Source organism: Eufriesea mexicana, unplaced genomic scaffold (assembly GCF_001483705.2).
Source record: "Eufriesea mexicana isolate 0111107269 unplaced genomic scaffold, ASM148370v2 scaffold1490, whole genome shotgun sequence".
In the NCBI taxonomy this organism is placed as follows: Eukaryota; Metazoa; Arthropoda; class Insecta; order Hymenoptera; family Apidae; genus Eufriesea; species Eufriesea mexicana.
This window is the reverse complement of record NW_016909592.1, coordinates 940,551-961,495: the sequence shown is the minus strand read 5'-3', so window position 1 is coordinate 961,495 and position 20,945 is coordinate 940,551. Positions and strand designations below refer to the sequence as shown.

At 32.3% G+C, this 20,945-nt stretch overlaps 2 protein-coding genes across 2 annotated transcripts in view; one reads left to right on the top strand and one right to left on the bottom strand.

Annotated features, from left to right (window-relative positions):
- The window catches only part of LOC108548251 (thyrotropin-releasing hormone receptor), a 36,743-nt gene extending 31,038 nt beyond the window's left edge, over positions 1 to 5,705 (top strand). The window contains exons 2-4 of the mRNA XM_017901100.1: positions 116 to 311; positions 4,281 to 4,386; positions 5,176 to 5,705. Coding sequence (XP_017756589.1) covers positions 116 to 311; positions 4,281 to 4,386; positions 5,176 to 5,407 — 534 coding nt within the window. The 3' untranslated portion in view covers positions 5,408 to 5,705. The remainder of the gene's footprint in view (positions 1 to 115; positions 312 to 4,280; positions 4,387 to 5,175) is intronic.
- A 4,017-nt stretch (positions 5,706 to 9,722) lies between these two features.
- Positions 9,723 to 20,945, bottom strand: part of LOC108548245 (dynein heavy chain 1, axonemal) — a 59,000-nt gene continuing 47,777 nt past the window's right edge. Inside the window, 2 exon segments of the mRNA XM_017901089.1 lie at positions 9,723 to 9,844; positions 10,004 to 10,070. Coding sequence (XP_017756578.1) covers positions 9,723 to 9,844; positions 10,004 to 10,070 — 189 coding nt within the window.

Genomic DNA, 20,945 nt, shown 5'->3' with positions numbered 1-20,945 from the left:
CGTTTCATTACTCAAGAAGTTTTATCAGGGAAATACAAATTCCACGTGAAATGTATGTTCTTGCGAGAGAAGGATCGTATCAAATTCTTTCGTAACGTTCTTCCTTAATTTCCAGAGTGCTAGCAGCAGTAACAACAGTGCCGGAGGCATCAATCTGGGACCAGTGGTTGGAGGTCGGCGGCCACCCTCGCAGCAATCGTTTCACTCGTCGAAGAACCATTCCCATCATTCTCGACATCAGACCACGTCCGCGCCGCCATCAACACCACGGAACGCTTGTCAGCTACCCGAAATAGGCAGTCGCTGTATACGTATGTATACGTGTATATTTAATAGCATATAGGGTGACCCAATTTTTCCGACCACATTCCATCGGTGTCTTCTCTGAGTATAAATTGGAATAGTCACTTATATTTTCTCGGTATAAACTGGAATAGTGACTTATATTTTCTCAGTATGAACTGGAATATTGACTAATAATAAATATACTATCCACACATTTTTAAAAATCCTTGTTTTCGACTTATTTTTGTATGTAAAATCACAATCTACTCCATGACATTGCTCGTTCGGTGACACTCTGTATAAATCGAGGTCATTCGAAATTTTAGTAAAAATTAATATAACGAAGTTATAAAATAGCACTGGACTTATGGTTATAGTGATATAGGGTGTCCCAAAATTCACGCAAGATTTGAATTTTTGTGAAATTCGCGCGATAATGTGTTTTCAACGAAAAAGAACAGACAACGTGACAGCTGACTTCAGGATTATTAAGAATAGAGTGCTATATCAAAGAACAACACGTGTTGATTGTTGAGCAATATTTACAATTTTTAATTAAAATCCTGGGTTTTCTATTAAAATTACTTCTTGCGTGAATTTTGGGACACCCAATAGTAAAATATGATCATTAATATTCACGATAGTAAATATGATACCTATTCGTGATTATTGCAAAATCACTTTAGAAAGAGAGCATGGTAAACATAAATTATTATTTTCTCGGATAAAACGAAATTAAAATGAAGAAGAACGAGCAATAAATTCTAAAAGTATAGTAATTGATGTTTATATAATACATTTTGAAATTGACTTGTGTTTATACCACGCCTGTTTTCCTATTTATATATACAGGATGAATATTATTGATGAAATTTAATAAAAAAGATATTGGGACACCCTATATTTGTAAATACATATAGGTATATACCTTGAGTTTGTAGTCATATGCTACAACTTTTAGCCAGTTCGGTACCTCGATAACCTGATACATAATACTCAACGTCATCTATCACGGTTTTCCCGCGTTTAATGCATCACGTGATACCCATGACTGATCTGCGTGCTTCATTCTATTTTTGATGCAACTAGTGGCTTTTCCGTTCGCCATTAATAATTTAGCAACCAGCCACTTGACAGAGTGATCGATAAATATTTGAAAAAGTACACAAATTTGAAATATCTGGTACAGAGAATGTGAAAATATTAAGGAGAGCTTCTGGTATGTGTAAATTTAAATGATCTTAAAATCAGATACATTCGTCCTTTTAATTTCTCTATTAATTTGTACATCATAGATCCTAATAATTAGACTATGCAACGAATTTACTTATCCCGATAAACGAAAAGTGAAAAGGGAGAATTAATAATAAGAAATTGAAATCCACCTATTTGTCAAATTTAAACTTATTTCAAAAACTTAAACTTAAATTTTAAAAATTTAAATTTATTTTAGGAACTTAAACTTAAATTTTAAAAATTTAAATTCACTTTAAAAACTTAAACTTAAATTTTAAAAATTTAAATTTATTTTAAAAACTTAAACTTAAATTTAAAAAATTTAAATTTATTTTAAAAACTTAAATTTAAACTTATTTTAAAAATTTAAATTTATTTTAAAAACTTAAACTTAAATTTTATAAATTTAAAATACTTTTGATAGTTTCAATTGCATTTGGATACGTTGAACGTCTCTAACTGCTAGATGTAAACCTTTAAGCTGGATGACAATTTAATCAGGTTAACAAAATTCATTAATAGTAATGCAGCCATCTGTTTCCATCGTCGGGTTTTAGCAAAAGGAACTAACCTGCCTGCAAAAGCAAGCTCGCACCGTGTCATTAACAAACTAAGAATTTAATTAAGTACTCGACTCTAACTTGTATATCGTTTTGAAAATATAAATTGCGATTCAGTCAAGTATATTAATTCTTCAATAAACTGCTGACACCGTAACGAAGAGAGGCAAATGATGAGATGAACCTAAATCTACCAGTGAAGTGACAAAACTACTTTAATTATTATTTACACATATGAGTCTGTTTGTATATTTGTATATTTTTATTTTTATTTTTCTTTGTTACCATTAATTTTATACCCACTGTAATAATTTTCTTATAATACTTCTAATGGGTTAATCCCGTATAAATAATAAATAAATAAATAAATAATTATTTAATTATGAAATGGAAAATGTTTAAGAAGAATATTCCAGGACATTGGAAAGGGTATTATACTCACTAGATCTCAATATTGGTTATCGATAGCTGATCTAACTGATCAACTTTTAATGGCCACAAAAAGTTTGTAAATTTTCTATTCCTATTTTCAACTAATATCCTGTTGAGCAAAAAAATTTGCATAAATAGAGGAAGAAAATTCAATAGATCAGCTATCGACATCCAATAACAAGACCTACTGATTTCAATATTAAAAAATCATTTTGAATAAATAAAATAATAAATAAAAATATTAGATTTTGAATAAAACATAAGGAATCAATTCTACAAAATTTTTGAGGACTGTGAAAAAGCCTGAATTTTCTTCCTTTATTTATGCAATTTTATTTTCTCTGATATACTGATTGCTTACAAATGAATTTGTATTATATATTACTAGATTTCATTTCACAAGAAAATAAATATAGACACAATGATCATTTACTAAATTCTTAATTAAGATTAAAAATCTAAGAATTTTCTATTGATATTTTTGACTAATATCGATCTAGAAGGAATTCCATGAAAAGAGATTTTATGGCAAATGACACGGATTTAGCTGAGACCGGAGCTAGGCTAGAGATGAGAACAAAGATCAAGCAACTGGGATACAGTGAAAACTCTTCATACACGTGAGGGCACACATGTATTATGTAGACTTGGAGTGATTTGTTGCTGAACTCAACAAAGGTACGACTCACTTCGACCCCTGAATAGGGGTAGGAATTTGTATAAGAGGTACTACTCGTGAAAAATGCAATGTGCTAAAAATTAATCACCTTTAAAAAGAAATTTCAAAAAATCTGAAACAGAGAGAATTTTAGTTAGATGGAACGAATTTAACAGAGGTTGTTTCAATACGTTGCGAACAAAGACCAACCAGTACAGGAGGATTATATTTTCCACTGTTTTATCTCATCAGTGGAGTTACAGATTCGCATAAAGCTTGTATGCTGAAATGAAATGAATTTTATTAAATCCTAATTAAATTGCCGTCAAAAGACACCATTACAACGTAGAAACAATGCGTTTAGGTCAGTGAATATATTTTTATGGATATTTCTATGAAGAGAGGTATCCAGGAATTTTTGTCGATTCCACGTTGGCTCGGAATACCGCAAATTCGCGATTAATTCGGGCAACATTGAGAAACTATCTAAATCTCGTGAAAAATAAAACGGAAGAATTCTTTTCAAAGAATTTTTCGATATCGTTAACATAACTTTCCTACGTTATTACTGCCTTTTTAAATTTAATATTAATTCTCGTAGAAACTATATATACCACATTTTAACCCTTCAACGTTATTATTTCCTGCTTAAATTTAATATTAATATCCTTAGAAACGACACGTACCATACCTGTCCTAACCTCTAATTAGAGACTCTAATAAAATATTAATTAATAAATGGAGTTTACAAGAATTATCGTTTATGTCATTTACAAAATGACCGAAAGTTTCACATGTATACATATTTACGTATGATAGTCTGATTAAAATGGAAATAAAATAATATTTGCAGTGAGACATCGCCTACGCCAATGCAGAAAACTTTGCAGAGTATACCGTAATACTACGTAACTTTCAACGAACATCGATAAGATTGCTCGAATTGGCTCCGGTTTTAAAGGTTATACCACACTCACGATAATCCTCTTGCATGATTGGCGCGAGGAACCCGAAACGGAAAGTTAGATTACCCAAAAATATTCGATAACGTGATTGCAGACATTTTATGTTATCCTCTTTCCTTGCACTACCTTCTCTTTCTGTTACAGACATCAGGTCGTCGTCGAGGAATCTCGTGTCCACGAGGAATCAGCAGAGCATTACGAAGATGTTGCTCCTGATTAGCACCGTCTTCATCCTCCTCAATTTACCGAGGTAAATTAGGTTATGTATTTAAAACTGTGGCATTCGGAGATTTAGACTGTTGATTAAAATATAATGAAGATATGTTGCAAAGAAGATAAAATATATTTCAAATATTCGAGACTGCAAGGAAGAAACACGAGTTGCATGAAATTATCGAAAGAGATTGCAAAATAGAGAAAGAGAAAGTAATGGTGTAAGTACTCACATAGAATTTGTCAAGCTTAGAAAAATACATTATGAAAAAGGAAAGAGACTCCGATTTATATATACAGAGATCATTTTGCTTAATTTAACTTTGTATGGTTTTGAAAAATTTCGCTTGATAATTGTACATTCCATTCGCAATAACTCGAATAGTGTGCACATTTGAGCTTTCTTTAAATAATTGCAAACACATATTTCGAGATATTAAAATTTCCAATTTGTCACTTGTAATGTTCATAATTCTATATAAGCCAATTAATGTCTGAGAATATTTACTTCTTCTACTTACAAAGCTTAAGGACATATTCCTGTAATCCGGTTTAAGAAAATCAACTTTTTCTTTACATTTACTCAAAGTATATACTTTCAGAAATATCCATGCAAAAGATTTGGTCGGCCATTCGAACCCGTTTTTAAAAACACGATTCACCTAAGGCTGTATAATTTCCACGATTTTTAATAATTTAGTTAAAAAAAAAATTGGAAAGAAGTCTCAAAGAAGTCGACTTTTATTGATAGGATTACAAGAATACTCCATAAATTTGTAAAAGATACTAAATTTAATTTATCAACGTACGAACATTTGTTTTCCAGTTACGTGATTCGGTTGTGCGTATTCTTCTTCACTCTGGCCCACAAGAACACACCCGATCTACTCTGGTGTTTACAACAATTTTTCATGCTTCTTTACTACACCAACTTCAGTATCAACTTTCTGTTATACGCCATGTGCGGCATCACGTTCCGGCGTTGCCTGCAACAATTGCTGCGCAAGGTACTGAAAAGTATGACTAGATACCATTGCAATTCGCAGCAGTATATATAGGTGTTCCGAAAACAATATCGAAGATACCGTGACAACTGCGGTCACGCAGCACCTGAATCTGTGATCAGATTGGACGATCTCGTTTCGGAACACGCAATACGTCTAGCAGTGACGCGGGACTATCATGGCGGCGGGTCACGTGATCACAAGTTCGCGAACGCTGCACCTACGTTTCAACGACAGTTCCCGCGTAAAAGGGATCACGTTCGTCTCGTTTGTAACGTTGATCGCGAGTTGGAATCGAAAGTACCTCGAACGTGACTTTCACGGTCCATTTCACTTTACTGTCGGCTTGCATGATCGCGAGGAAAACAATGTGCGTTGTTGGCAACGATTGAGCAATCCCGATTCGATGGAACGATTTTTCCACTGTCTACTTCGGAACAGAAAATAATTGGAGAGACGTGAGAGACGAAGAATCAGAGGTAAGAAGATTCGTGGTTATGTAACGTTTGGTAATTTAGTAAAAATTGGAAACGTGTGTCAATATTATGGGAATTGCGAGAGAGGTTATTTTATGGATTATTATATATTATTATGGATTGATTATGTTAAATAGAATGATAATCGAAGATTGGAAACAGACATTTGATGTATGGTTAGTTGTGAAAATTTAGATAAGTGAAAGGAAAGGTGAACTTGTTGATTGTACTGATCGTAATGGAATTATAAAAGGAATTGTGTGCATCGTGATACTCCATAAACGAAGACGTTCTACATAACTATCTTTTATACCAATTATCTCTCATTATCGAAACCAAGGAAGAGAAATAAATTTCAAAGTTCGTATAAAATTCATTAACTTTTTAAAATCATTTTTATTATTGAAGATCCTATTTATTTGAACATTATTTTGAACGTTGCCATTTTTTACAGTTTCACCTATGTTTAAAAGATATATTCAAAATGATTTTATTTTGCCAGTGCACGAAGTTTAAGTGTTTATAACCTTTTAAAAAATAGTGAAAGTCTTAATTGCAAGTTTGTAAATCGTCGAGGGACATTTTCTGAACATATTGTACAGTATAAGCAATGACAGAAGCACAATGAAAGAAAGTGTTTGAATTTTGATATTTCGATTGGACCACTTTAATTTAAATCACGATTTATTCGCGTTAGTATATAGCGTGTGCAACAAATATTAGTGTATAGTTAACCTATAAAGTGAAACTTGGCGTAATTAATAATTTAAAAGCAAGGAAAATAATGTTACCGTAGAAAAATAATACGAAGAACGTCAATGTCTATTTTCATGAGATTCTGCATGTTCGTAGATTTAACAAAACTGGGAAATCCGCAGACGCTTAACTTATGCTATTTGATTCCATTACTGTTATAAATGTAACGTCACGTCACGCGTAAAACGCTGGACGTAAATTAAATTCTTAAATTCGATATGTGTATGTCATATATATAAGGAGTTTCAAAATCATGGGACGAATCAAAGTATGCGAATTTCCTTGCGATAAAGGGAATCGAAATCGAAAATTCGTTTATTTATTTCTCAATCTGCGGCTTTGTTTTCTACTGTCCCATTAATTACACAAATTATATAGATACGTAACCTCGCGTTTTATTTTTTATATTCAGCCGTAAGAATCATTTTCATTTTTTTAAACGAAATAGCACACTCTTTTTAGAACTTGGTGTAAAAGGAATATGTACTGTAAATAATTTAATAATTGTAGAATTTAGATGTTAATGTTACAAATACTTTTAAATATAAGACACTTAAAAAATTGAAAATGATCTATTTTAATCACCTTATCCTCATAGTCGCCTAAATTTCGAAACACCAATTTCCTCTATTTCGAAAATGAAGCCACAAATTGTTAAACGAAGTCACAAATTTCGAAACACCAATTTCCTCTATTTCGAAAATGAAGTCAACACGCTGAAATATTTTCCCTTTGTGATCAATTTATTTATCAGTTTATATTATTTATTATAATATTATTTCTCGGTTTATTCCAAGACTATCTATCCCGTGAACACGATTTAATTAGAATCGGTTTAGCGTTGAATAATTTAAATAAAATTGTATAGAGAATTTTAAAATTACTAAAAAGTCTAGTGAATTTTAAAAAGACACGAAAGTTCCTAGGGAAATTTTTAGTTACAATAGTAGATTCATTATTGAAAAGTACGTTTTATAGATAAAGCTTAAATACAATATATTTGTCGTTAATAGAAATATTTATAAGAAATATTTATAATACGGCGTTTTCGTTTATTAGTTCAGTTCTCTAACGTTATTGCGCATGCGTAATGCTATCATAGCGTCAATGGAGGGAAAGTCAACAATCGTTCGTTGGAAATGCTCAAAGTCGAAGAAAATTTAATTTTCTCTTGGAAAAAACGCAAAAGCTAACAAAGTTGACAGAGCTTGAATTCATTTTGCTTTCTAATTGCAATTTTCCCTTTTAATTTGATAGCTTTCTTCGATATTACTGCTCTGCAAATTTTTCCTTTCATGAAAGTGACAATAGGTAATTAAAAGGTAAATATGGCGTCTCTCAAGACAGTAATTTCATATTGAAAATACACTATCGAATTAAAAGTAGTACAGGGTATTACTTAATTAAATGCAGGAAATTGCAAAAACGAATTGGAAAATTAATTTAACGTTTTAATACATGTAATAAATTATTAAAAATGTCTGATAGGAAATGAACATTGCTATTATTGCGAATACAGAATGTTTACGAATTTTATTTATTACAATTTTCTTAATTACTCGAGAAACGAATATAGGTTTTATCGACGTTAATAAGCTTTGGCAAAAATTATCACGTGACATTCCTCGTTATCCAAAATTGCTTTTTTTTCGTCTTTTATTTAAGGGGAATATTTTTATTTGAATGATACTTGTTAGAAAACAACTTAATAAATATTTTTCTATTTCAACTAACGAAAAAAGGAAATATAATAATTTTTGTTTTATTATCCTAACGATACTTTGATTATTATTAATTAATTATACCCAAGATTTTTTAACGATCTTTTCAGTTAGGATTTATTTATTTCAATCTTTTACGAGTTTCTTAACCCATTGTATATTTCTTATTATGGTTGCAGTATACCACGTAATAGTGAAATTGCTGTTTCAATGTCCCTTTGATGTTTTAATAAATACACACGATCCTTCTTGAAATTTTCATGGTTGATACCTACTGGTAATACTATAATATTATTTTTGATATCATTGGCGTAGGAATAGAGTCACAATTTCGTACAAAAGGGTTGTTTATAAACGCATGCAAATGAAACGTTATTTAATTTCCTTAAATTTAACGAATATTATAAATTATTTATATACCAAGTAAGTACTTTTTAAGTAGTATTTATAGCCATTATTTGAATATGCGTAATTTAAATCACGATATGGGTAATTGTTTGTACATTTCTGTTAATTTGTTTTAATCGTGTCAACAACAAGAGATGGGAATCAACAAATTTCGTTACTTTTTATATTATATTCAACCTATTAAATCTTCTCATCGACAAATTTATCTTTACAAGTAAAGTCATACGAATAACTGTAATCTATTAATGTAATCAGGTTTCAATAAAAATTTGAAAAAGTATAAATCAGTGGATCAAATTTTGAAATATTTCTTATACATGTAAAGGGTTTGATGCCTTGTAATAAATTTTGAAAACGTTCTTTCAGGATGCTAATATTGTATTTTTAATAACAATTGAATTTCTTGGTCACAAATATTTTTATCATACTCCTTTTCCCGGCTGTTAAATGTTTAAACTTTCATTTTCCAATAAATCTCGCATGCACAAATGCTTTTATTTGTTGAAGTTATATATACACACATATAGTTAGAACTGAAATATATACATATATATATTTTCACATATGACGTTTAGTATTTAGTATTTTAATTTTAATATTTTCCTGTAATTCCAGTCTCATAAATTCGAAGCTAAGTTTAAACTTATTTAATTTCTTTAATTTAATTAATAATTTAATTGCACACATATAGCTAGAACTGAAATATACACATATATACATATTTTCACATATGACGTGATACATTTCGTATTTTAATTTTAATATTTTCCTGTAATTCCAGTCTCCTTATAAATTCGAAGCTAAGTTTAAATTTACTTAATTTCTTTAATTTAATTAATAATTTAATTGCACACATATAGCTAGAACTGAAATATATACATATATACATATTTTCACATATGACGTGATACATTTCGTATTTTAATTTTAATATTTTCCTGTAATTCCAGTCTCCTCATAAATTCGAAGCTAATTTTAAATTTACTAAATTTCTTTAATTTAATTTAGTTAAATTTGGTTAATTTGTTCAATTTGTTGCTGCTTATAGCAGCAGAATAACAATTTGTCATTGAATCTCTTTTCTAAGATTTTTCTTAAAGATCTTGAATGATCTGTATATGTTCCCATACCTGGGAACAAAAATACAAGAGTATACTATTCAGTCCTTTGAAATACGAAGTTTCTTACTAGAAAACACTTCATTGTTCGTCATTTCTAACGTATAGAATAAACTATATCGAAGATCCGAGGTGCATCCTAGCTTTGACTCTTCTCCTGTTTGCATTTACCTTTGTGCCCGTCTTTCAAAGCAATTGACGTCCCAAACGTAAACTCGAGTTGAGATTGCGCTTCGACCTAAACAATTTTTCAATTCTGACCTGTTGTAAGTCGAATCGAGGGTGTTTTTGGAAACGTCGGTTCAGGTGTTCCCGTTCTCACAGATTGGCATCTACTGCAATCGGTTTCCTTTCCACGGTTTCTTATCGGAAAAGCACTGCTGATGATAACATTTGGTAACAGTTCAACCGAAACGCAGAATTTCCTCGCGGATTCCAAACGAGTTTCGGGGAATTACGGAGAGCCACGGAAATTGAGATTTCTTATCGAGCTTCAAGCGGATTTAGGTATGAATTTATAATACGAAAAATTCAGTCGACAGAATTTAAGAAGAAAATATACCATGACAAATAGGGGCTGCAATCGATACAGTCGAAATCCTTGCATAAATTAACCCTTTGTACTTATTTTGGTTACAGAGAAATAGCAATTCAATGACTTTCTGCTGTAACGTAGAGGATATTTTTGAAATGGTAAATAAAGAATCGGGTATAAATTAAGACTTAAAATTATTGTATTTCGATATTCCATGCAATCTTAGGTTAGTTTAGATTTAATATGTTAATTAATATATGTCTTCCGAATTTGATTAAACGGTGACTTAGGCTCACCTCTCGATGCAAAGGGTTAATTGTTTCAGAAGATAGGCACGAGAATAAACATGGAGGCAAATAACTTGGAAGGTAGCTTGATATTTCAAACGGGAGATCAGATAAACACTAAATAATCGAAAGAAAGGCATTCGCATTTAGAAACTCGAAACCGTTTTTAAAAACACGATTTAATAAGGCTATATAATTTCCACGATTTTCAATAATTTCGTTAAAAAAAAATTGCAAATCTTCTTCGAGTTATAATACGAAAAATTCAGTGGACAGAAATTAAGAAGAAAATACGCCTGACAAATAAAGGCTGAAATTGATACAGTCGAAATCCTTGCATAAATTAATTGTTTCAGAAGATATGAACGAGAATATATATGGAGGCAAATAACTTGGAAGGTAACTTGATATTTCAAACGGGAGATCAGATAAACACTAAATAATCGAAAGAAAAGCATTTGCATTTAGAAACTCGAAACCGTTTTTAAAAACACGATTTAATAAGGCTATATAATTTCCACGATTTTCAATAATTTCGTTAAAAAAAAATTGCAAATCTTCTTCAAATATAAATAAATCCATGTATGGAAACTGCATGTGAATATGTATCGTGGTTTCCTCGGAAGAAAATCCCAAAGACGTCGATTTTTATTAGCCAGATTACAAGAATAATCCTTAATTTGAAATTATAATGAAACAGATTCTGAAGAAAATTAACCGAATAATTTTTTATTGTTTTTACGTGCGTGTAAGATACCTTTTCAAGTGTTAATAAGAAAATCGAATAATTTTTAAGCTCTGGTGTATAGATATATACGACGAATGTGGGTCACAGCGACATAGGGTATGTAGCAGTGCAAGGTATCCGTGGATTGTAGATACAGGATGAGTGACGTGTACTTGAAAAGTGAAGAAAAGAGAGATCGAATGTTACATTAGAAGTCGGATATTAAATATCAATTCTGAGTGAAGAATAATTTTAAAAATTTGTTGGGAAATTGAGTTTTACAACGCTATTCGAGATTCCAGTGCATAGTAACACGTGAAAGAATTGGATACTATAATGAATACTAGAACTATCAACCCAGTGAAAATTACTGGTCCCAGAATTTTCCTTTTTGCAATCACCGAACACATACACCTGCTTTAAGAATAAAATCGGTATCAACTCGTGTTAAGAAAGAACTGTAATCAATGTATTCACTCATATTCATCGTACCCCTGAAATTACTATAACCTTTGCACGTTATAGTTAGGTACCCCAAAAACCGACCCCTGGAAGTCCAAGTCGGTATTGGCCTGCAACCTCTAACAGGCCTGTCATCGTCGTTGCATGAGTAGCTAACTTCCAACAACAATGTTAACAAAAATAATTAATAAAATAATACGATTGTCGATATTAAGTTGATATTATATCTTCCTAATCTTGGTCCTAGCTTTCCAAGCATTTAATAATGCATTTTTATCGAACTATATTTTCCAACTAATGAATCAGCTTTAACGAATCTTTTTTCTCAAGAGAAAAGTACCCTCGAGTTTCCTTTTTAATTAAGATAAGAATATAAAGAGCTTGTTTTTAAGAAGAATAAAGCGATGGATTATTTTATTTTTTCCTCACTATGATTGTATCTTCCATTATTTCGTGCTCGTTTGTCTGCCTAAATTCATGCAACGAATCGAAAAACGTCGAGTGTAAAATAGCTGTTTCTGTGATAGAAACTGATGTCGAGTCACACTCGGTAGAGAAAAACAGGATTTCGAAGTTTCTTTGTCATAAGGTCGACGATATTTTTTGAAATAGTAAAAAGGTAAAATATAAATAATAATAGCAATGGTAATATGTAAAAGTAAAATAAAAAATAGTAAAATATATAAATTAACACGCAGTAAATTATAACACGTAGTACAGGTAGCCCTTCTACAACACGGCATCCTATAACACGGTTTCGCTATAGCACGATTCATAATTTGCGGGAACCCCCCCTACAACACGGTTTCGCTCTAACATAGAACGATAATAAAATAAGAAAATTGCAAAAACTTTTGTACAACACTTGCAATGACGACAAAGAAATTTATTAAATTAAAGTTGCGTTAAATTAAAATAATATTTTTGTTTCTTTTTTTTTTGTTTTTGTGTTGTACATACGTTTATATTTTTAATAAAAATTAAATTATTTATGTGGAATTAACCTTTTGCACTTGAGAGGTGTCTCTCAGTCGCCATTTAATCAGATTCTAAAGATGGATGTTAATTAATATATCAAATTTACAATTACCCAATGTGTGGAATATCGAAGCAAAATAATTTTAATTAGTCTTAATTTGCATTCGACTTCTGATTTGCCGTTTTAAAAATATCGTCCACTTTATGGCAGAGAGTCTTCGAATTACTATTTTTCCCTAACCTCTCTTTTTGTACTGGCTCTAGGTCTCATATAACACGGCATTTTCTAGAAACCTATCTATCGTGTCATAAGAGGGTTACCAGTATATGTAAATTATTTCGATATTTCACGAGTCATTGCGTTATTTTAAATTCCATATGTCAATTAACGTCGATCTTCGGAATTTTGTTAAATCGTCACTGGAGGACGCTTCTCGAGTACAAAGGGTTAACAAGAGCCTGTTGCGTATCTTTTGAAACAGAGAAAGCTTCGAGTTAATCTTCAGCATTGACAGGTATCGAATGAAAAATCATAAATAATCGTATCGCAGGTTACCCAATAGCTAAACATGGATCAACAGATCAGAAATGCTCGTGCGAAAGGCAAGCGTGGTCGTTGACGGACGTTTGACCATAGAACGTGAGTTGAATAGAGTTCAATCTTAGTTCGTCACATTCATTGGCGATTTTGGATCGTGTCGCAAACGCAAGGACGTTCAGAATTGGAATGAAAGACGTAAACGTGGGACTCGATGACTGGGATGAAGTTCGCGAAAGCATGGATTAATAATGCCTTTGGCAGATTATGATTAAAGAGTAGAGGAGGTCGTAATTAAAGGTTAAGATTCGTGCGTGTGTTAAGCTTCTCACTGCAATTTGCACAGAATATAATGAACTGGCGATTATTCGTTATATTATTACCAATTTCGACATTATGCAACGATGTTTGTTATCACTAGAGATGTTTCGCCAAGTGTCACAATGACAATGATACCTGCGGACAAGTCCGATATTAATCCGATATATTACGAAATAATTGCAGAAATTCCTGCAAACGAGTGGACCAACTGTTCCCCCATTTCAAGCAGAAATTTGCAAATTATGTAGTTCACGCGACAGTGATATATCTCGTGAAGATGGTTAAACGTTAACCGATTCGTGTGAAAGCTTGCTCATGGCGTGAAACTGTCCCGAATCCAATAAAAACGAATAAACTGGATAGCAAACACGTCTTGCAAATAGCTGGTAACACGACCAGCTGTAGGATAGTCAAATTGCTGGCGAGCTTGCAAAAGAAAAATTCTATAGTTGTTAACATTCCTAGCAAAACGAATTTCTCGTGAAGGATCGAGCGATACAATGGCTAATGAAATGAGTCCAGCAATTGAGTTCTACAACCATGTCAATGGTAGCTGCCGCAGTGTGCGAGTATTTGAGTCGAATCGAGTTTTAAAGCAATACTACTAAATGCTGGTACAAAAAGGATCAACATTTTCTCGTGCTTATTTCTTCTTTCATCGAAACATAATTCTCAGAATTCCCCTTTTTCATACCACGCTTCATCAGCCATGGGATTACCGTGTCTAGGAAGATTGTTGGAACGGTAGAACGAGAAGGAAGATCAACGATCACTGATTTTCTCACTGACATCTGGATAGTAGCGACGAAAGTTTCTGCGGTACGTGACTGTCTAGTCGAACGCGTGAAGGAATCCTGGTTAATCCTTGCTCTTCGGTATAAATCCGAGGTGGGATCAAAGTCGTACTTTCCGTGCGTCGCACTAAAAAGGGTGGATCACGAATAATCGATGTGAGAAAGCGTTCCTCGTATTCGCAGCTGTATGTATCCGTTAACTGCACGAAATCCAACAAAGTTAGGAGAAGCTGGCGATAGAAAGAATAAATATGATTGACGTTTAGAGATAAGTTGTTATACATGTTGAACAAATATTACGTTAGCGTAATGATGATGATTTACGTAGAAAATACATACCTATTATGATATATAATATAAATATTATACAGGTTTATCTTGTTTAACGAAGTTATTTATACAGGATGTCCCTGTAACGGTATAGAATCAGGAAGGGGTAATTCTGCGTGAAAAAGCAAATCGAAAATGAAGAATAAAATTTTTTCATTCGAAGCTTCGTTGTCGAGGAAATCGGCTTTGAATGTCCACTGAGTGCGCTGGTATACTGATGGTCCAGCCATTTTGTAAGCCAAAGTTAAATGGCGCGTACGCGGTGAATATTCAAAGCCGATTTTCTCGACAACGATGCTTCCAATGAAAAAATTTTATTCTTTATTTTCGATTTATTTTTTCAAGTAGAATCACCCTCTTTTACTACCGTTGCTGAGAAACCCAGTATAGCGAATATTTTCTTTTTAAATGTCGTACTTGACATTTAAAAAGAAATTATTATACACTTTGAGTAAGTATTATGATGATCATGATATACTGATGATACAGCAAATATATAGCTACATGTAATTATGTTATATAATATAAATATTATGCGTATGTATTTTTGTCTGCGTAATTATTTATATATATAAGTTCTGGAGAGAGTTCAAGAACATTTCACCAGTTTCATTTCGAAACCTCGAGTGTTTACCTAATTTGAACGGATGTATCGTTAAATTCGTATTACGTTATATGTAGTTTGTAACAATGTCAATACGATCCTATCAAATAAAATATGTTCCAATTATTAACAGTTAAATCGATATCCTGCTACGTAATTGTCTACGAACTCTATTATCTATAATGAATATTACAGACTCTGCGTCTGATGCTTGATGATCCTATCAACCTTCCACGTGTTATCGCTTCGCGAAGGATAAATAATCGTTTAAGATAAAGTCGGTCGATCGATAAACCAGCGATACCAATATATCCGCAGTGTCAAGAATTATTTATTAGCAGTAAGTTACATTTGTTTGATATTAATTTTACGTAGGATTTCTACGTTCCAAGCGTAAATTACTCCCTTGTAATTAATAGAGAATTCAAATTGAGGTTATGTGGAGTATGGGTTTACTTTCATAGGCAGATTGAAGGTATCAAAGTCACTTAAATAGATTTCAACGGCAAAGAGATTTATTTATTAAAAGTAATTACCGAAGTCTCGTGTTCTAAAGAGGATAGATGCACGAATGAAATAATTCTACGATACGAAATTCTACGAAATGTATTAAATTATACGATATTAAATATTAAATTGTGAATTAAATTTTAACCGGTAACTTTTTTATTCTTTCTCATCTTAAAAATATTCTTTTTATCTACCAATTGTTAATATTATTGATAATATATTTCATTAAAATTATTCAATCCATTAAGGTGGAATTTTGATATTCCTTTCTTCATTCCGTCTAGTCTATGGCGAAAGCTATTGCAATTGTTTTGCAAAATTGATCGATTGCTATGGCTCAGAACAAGAAGATTAAAAAATATCACTATTGAAAAGGAAATTAAATGAAGAAAAAAGTAATTTTTCAAATATTTTTTTAACAGTAAAAATAAGAAAATAATTTTTGTGCCTATAATTATAAAAGTGGTCTAAGTCATCGACTTAAGAGAAACGATTTTATTATTTATTTCGTGTTGCATTCATTTATATTACGATAAAATATATTTATTTTCTACAAAACAGTGAAGAATTGTTTGTGGCTTTATCGCAATTAATTTCATAATTTATGACGTATTTAAATGCCAAAGCTTTTAATATTTCAGAAGCAAATATAAGTGACTTAGACCACTTTCATAATCACAGACACACTTATCTACACATTAAGTCGAGACCTTTCCAACTCGCCCTAGTAATTTATGTGATTTATTTATTTCTTCACTGTAATTTAACTTTACATATTCTATGGAATATTATTAGATTATCCAGAATATTTCTGCCATTTAAAAGAATATAATACTGATTCATTACTTCTACTTTGTCTGATTTACATTTCTTTCTTCAATTCTCTCTCATTTGTGCGGTTAATTTAGAACAGAGACTCCATTTTTAAACGGAAGATCATTTTTCAGTACATTTCTTACGATCTGTCCATTTCGAAAGCAGTTCCTTTATCAATTTAAAAAAACTGCTGCACTATTAAAACCCATTAACGTAGTAAGTATTCGTGGGAGCTTAATAAAATCCTTTGACACACGTATCGGTCTTCAAATCTCCAAGTATTTCACAAAATTGGTGGAAATATGTGCAGCCCAGCTTTTCATTGGCCTTTTAATATAATTTTTCTTCATCGAGCAAATGGAGTTTCGAAATAATTTAATTGTCGATCCGTTTTTCGCGAGTCGCTTTATAGAAACAAGCTTCCTGTGGCGCACTCTTGCGTGCACTGGTGTACTTTATCCAATCGGATCTAGTTAATTTGCTCTAAACGGAAATCACGTGCCACGGAAATTGCTCGATCACGGAGCTGTGTTTCGACATGACAGATTCGTTTGCGAAGATCACTGCAAACGACGCATGGAATTATTAGGTCATCCTATATATTCGTGACGTTGCTCACTCTTCTAACTGGAATTACACATCGAGCATAACTTCTATTACAGTCCGAGAAAATCAACGAGACGGGGTTTACGCGCACATGTTCTTTGGGATTACAACAGTAACGTTTATTCCTTCGTTCCGTACTATGGGAAACATAGAACCGACACAGTGATTCATCCAGAGCTTCGATTTACTGGTAGTATTGTATTACACCTGTATCAAAATTGATTGGGAAGTATACCCGAGGCCAAGGGATATCGTATTTTCACTGAAAATACACAGGGTTTACACGAGTCCTACGTTGATAACAGAATTGCGCTGAAAGAGGTGATTCCTCACCGGGTCGATAATGGCTAACGGAAAGGGATTATCGCGTTAAATAAGAAATGTAAGTATAAAAGTAATAAAAATAGAAAAAATAATTGGAGGTGGTATAATAAACCAAAAACCAACGATGGTGTCAGGTGTGTTGCACGTTGCAGGGGCCAATAATGATTTCTTAGACTCGGGGACTTTCGCTATTAGACGACCGTCGAGAGATCATGCTTTGGATTTTGGTTTAAAGGGACCTTCTATTTTCTAGAAAGACTCGCAAGGAGACTGCAAGTCCTTTGGATTATCAATTTAGTTCAAATTTTGTAGGATGGTAGATTTGGTTCCCCTGATAGTGCATCCTTAGCATTTCTGTTTATATTTTCGTTGAATGGAGTATAGGTCTAAAGATAAGTTGAAAGACGGAAAGTTATTTCGATTGAGATATCATTTTTAAAAGATTTCAGTCTAATTGCTGCACTATAATAAAATAAAGGAGGAAAAAGAATGTGTTGCACGTTGCAGGGGCCAATAGTGATTTCTTAGACTCGGGGACTTTCGCTATTAGACGACCGTCGAGAGATCATGCTTTGGATTTTGGTTTAAAGGGACCTTCTATTTTCTAGAAAGACTCGCAAGGAGACTGCAAGTCCTTTGGATTATCAATTTATCAAATTTTGTAGGATGGTAGATTTAGTTCCCCTGATAGTGCATCCTTAGCATTTCTGTTTATATTTTCGTTGAATGGAGTATAGGTCTAAAGATAAGTTGAAAGACGGAAAGTTATTTCGATTGAGATACCATTTTTAAAAGAATTCAGTCTAATTGCTGCACTATAATAAAATAAAGGAGGAAAAAGAATGTGTTGCACGTTGCAGGGGCCAATAGTGATTTCTTAGACTCGGGGACTTTCGCTATTAGACGACCGTCGAGAGATCATGCTTTGGATTTTGGTTTAAAGGGACCTTCTATTTTCTAGAAAGACTCGCAAGGAGACTGCAAGTCCTTTGGATTATCAATTTATCACATTTTGTAGGATGGTAGATTTTGTTCCCCTGATAGTGCATCCTTAGCATTTCTGTTTATATTTTCGTTGAATGGAGTATAGATCTAAAGATAAGTTGAAAGACGGAAAGTTATTTCGATTGAGATACCATTTTCAAAAGAATTCAGTCTAATTGCTGCACTATAATAAAATAAAGTAGGAAAAGAAGAAAGTGGAAAAAGGACAGATATTTTGTTCTCTCTTTATCTAGTTTTTTCCCCTATTAGTTACTAGATTTCGTAGTCTTGGTAGTTTGCGTCTTCATCGAATGTTTGTAATTATTTTACATTATAAAATCGGCATATTTTCAGTGAATTAGTCCTTTTCTCGATAATTTCCTATCTTTCTGCGACTCTTTGATATTTATGATTTGAATAGCACTTCTTCGATATAATTTCCTTCGTTTGATCTTTACGCTTTTGCACCTATGCACTGGCTTTTATGCTTTATAGGTAGAGATCCATGCAATGGACTAAAGTAATTTTCTTATAACGCAGAACCCGTAAAAATGTGGTCCATTTCCTGCACAAAGCTGTTACGGAAAATCTTCTTTATTTGGGAAAAGAAACCCATAAAACTCGGATCCTCGTCTTTCGGTTCTATTGATTTATGTGGGATTTTGTCGCACGTCAATTGTGACGGAGGGGAATAGCTGAAAATCTCCCTCGACAAATCCCATTGACAAATTTAAGTCGTATGTCAGTCTTTCCAGGGAAATGTAGGGCGACACTACTCATTTGATCATTCAAAGTATTTCCATCGAATATTAATATCATTTATGATAAAAATAAATATTCCGTGACCATTTCCAATTACTCGTATTATTCTCGTTTCTTAATATCGCGATGCAACAAATTTTTGTAAAATTATCTCTGAAATCTGGATAATTTAACTTATCAAGAGACTATATTTTCATTGCACACATTAGGATAAACGAAAGGAAATAATCTTCGATTATGTTAATTTAGAATTGGTATTAGAGAAAATAACATGTTTTTTGAAGGCTAGAATATTATGCAAATTTTTTCCCCAGTTTTTAGAAGTATTTCGAATTTATTTATATTCCTTCTTCCTTTTATGTATTTATATGTATGCAATAAGTGGAAAATTTGTAAAATATTCATTTCGAACTTCGATATGGAGTCATGTCGATCGAATATTTTTCATTTCAAACAGCCACTGGGAGAAATTATAGCGATCGTCAATATTTGAATTAGTCCTTTCTTCCGGATGAGAATCGCCTCCATTACGGATGATTTACAACGAACGTTGCGTCGCGCTGATGGGTGTTTACCCATATCATGCGAGGCTCTCATATTCCTCGACGTGTTCATTATTGTTTATCTCAGTGGATGCGGTCGCTTCCGACTATATTATTCCTTGCATGCACATGTACGGTGCTGTAATTACAAGAGAGTTGCATTAATAGCGAAATTTAGAGAAGCAGAACAAAATTGAGGTTAGGTATGATGAATCTGAAACCTCAAAGAACAGTGGATTCTTAAATGAGCAGCCTGTTGGTAATAAATTTGAAAAATTATTTAAAAATTTGTGAAAACAAACAGATTTTTAAGAATTTTAAGAATTTTAGAACCGTGATAATTTTAGGATCTCGTGGTTTAAAAGATAAATGTTTGAGGTTATGTAGATTTTAGGACTCGGTAGTAGGGTTATGGAAGCTTGTAAAATTTGGTAAATTTTTTAATTTTAGCTTTGAAAAGATTATTAAAGCTAGCAATTGAATTTCCAAACGAGGTAAAATTTTCTTAATTTCGTTTTCTGCAATAATTTCGAATTTTAATTACAATTTCTTAATGCGATCATATTATTATTTTTCAGGAGGTTAAAACGGTTCATTTCGAAATAAATTGGATTCGACACAGCAGTGATAAGAAATAATTGGGAAAATTTGGAAATTATATGAGAAAGTATCGTAACTGTGAATATTGAAAGAGGTGAAAGTAAAAAGAAAGTAACAACGTCTAGATCTCTAGAGCTTTAAATTTCGACGTCGAAATTGTTTCAAACATTGAACAACGTCTGAACATTTTACGATGTGTGGTTTTGAAGAGATTCTGCTGGACGTGAGAGGTTATAAAAGTACCCATAAAATCTGTACTTACACCAACATTTGTGCCATGTACAATTTACGTGGCAGACAACTGGATTATTCTCGGTGCTCCTACAAAGCGATAAAATACCAGTGTAACGAATAACGTCATCCATGTTAGTTATCGATAATTTGAAATTACGA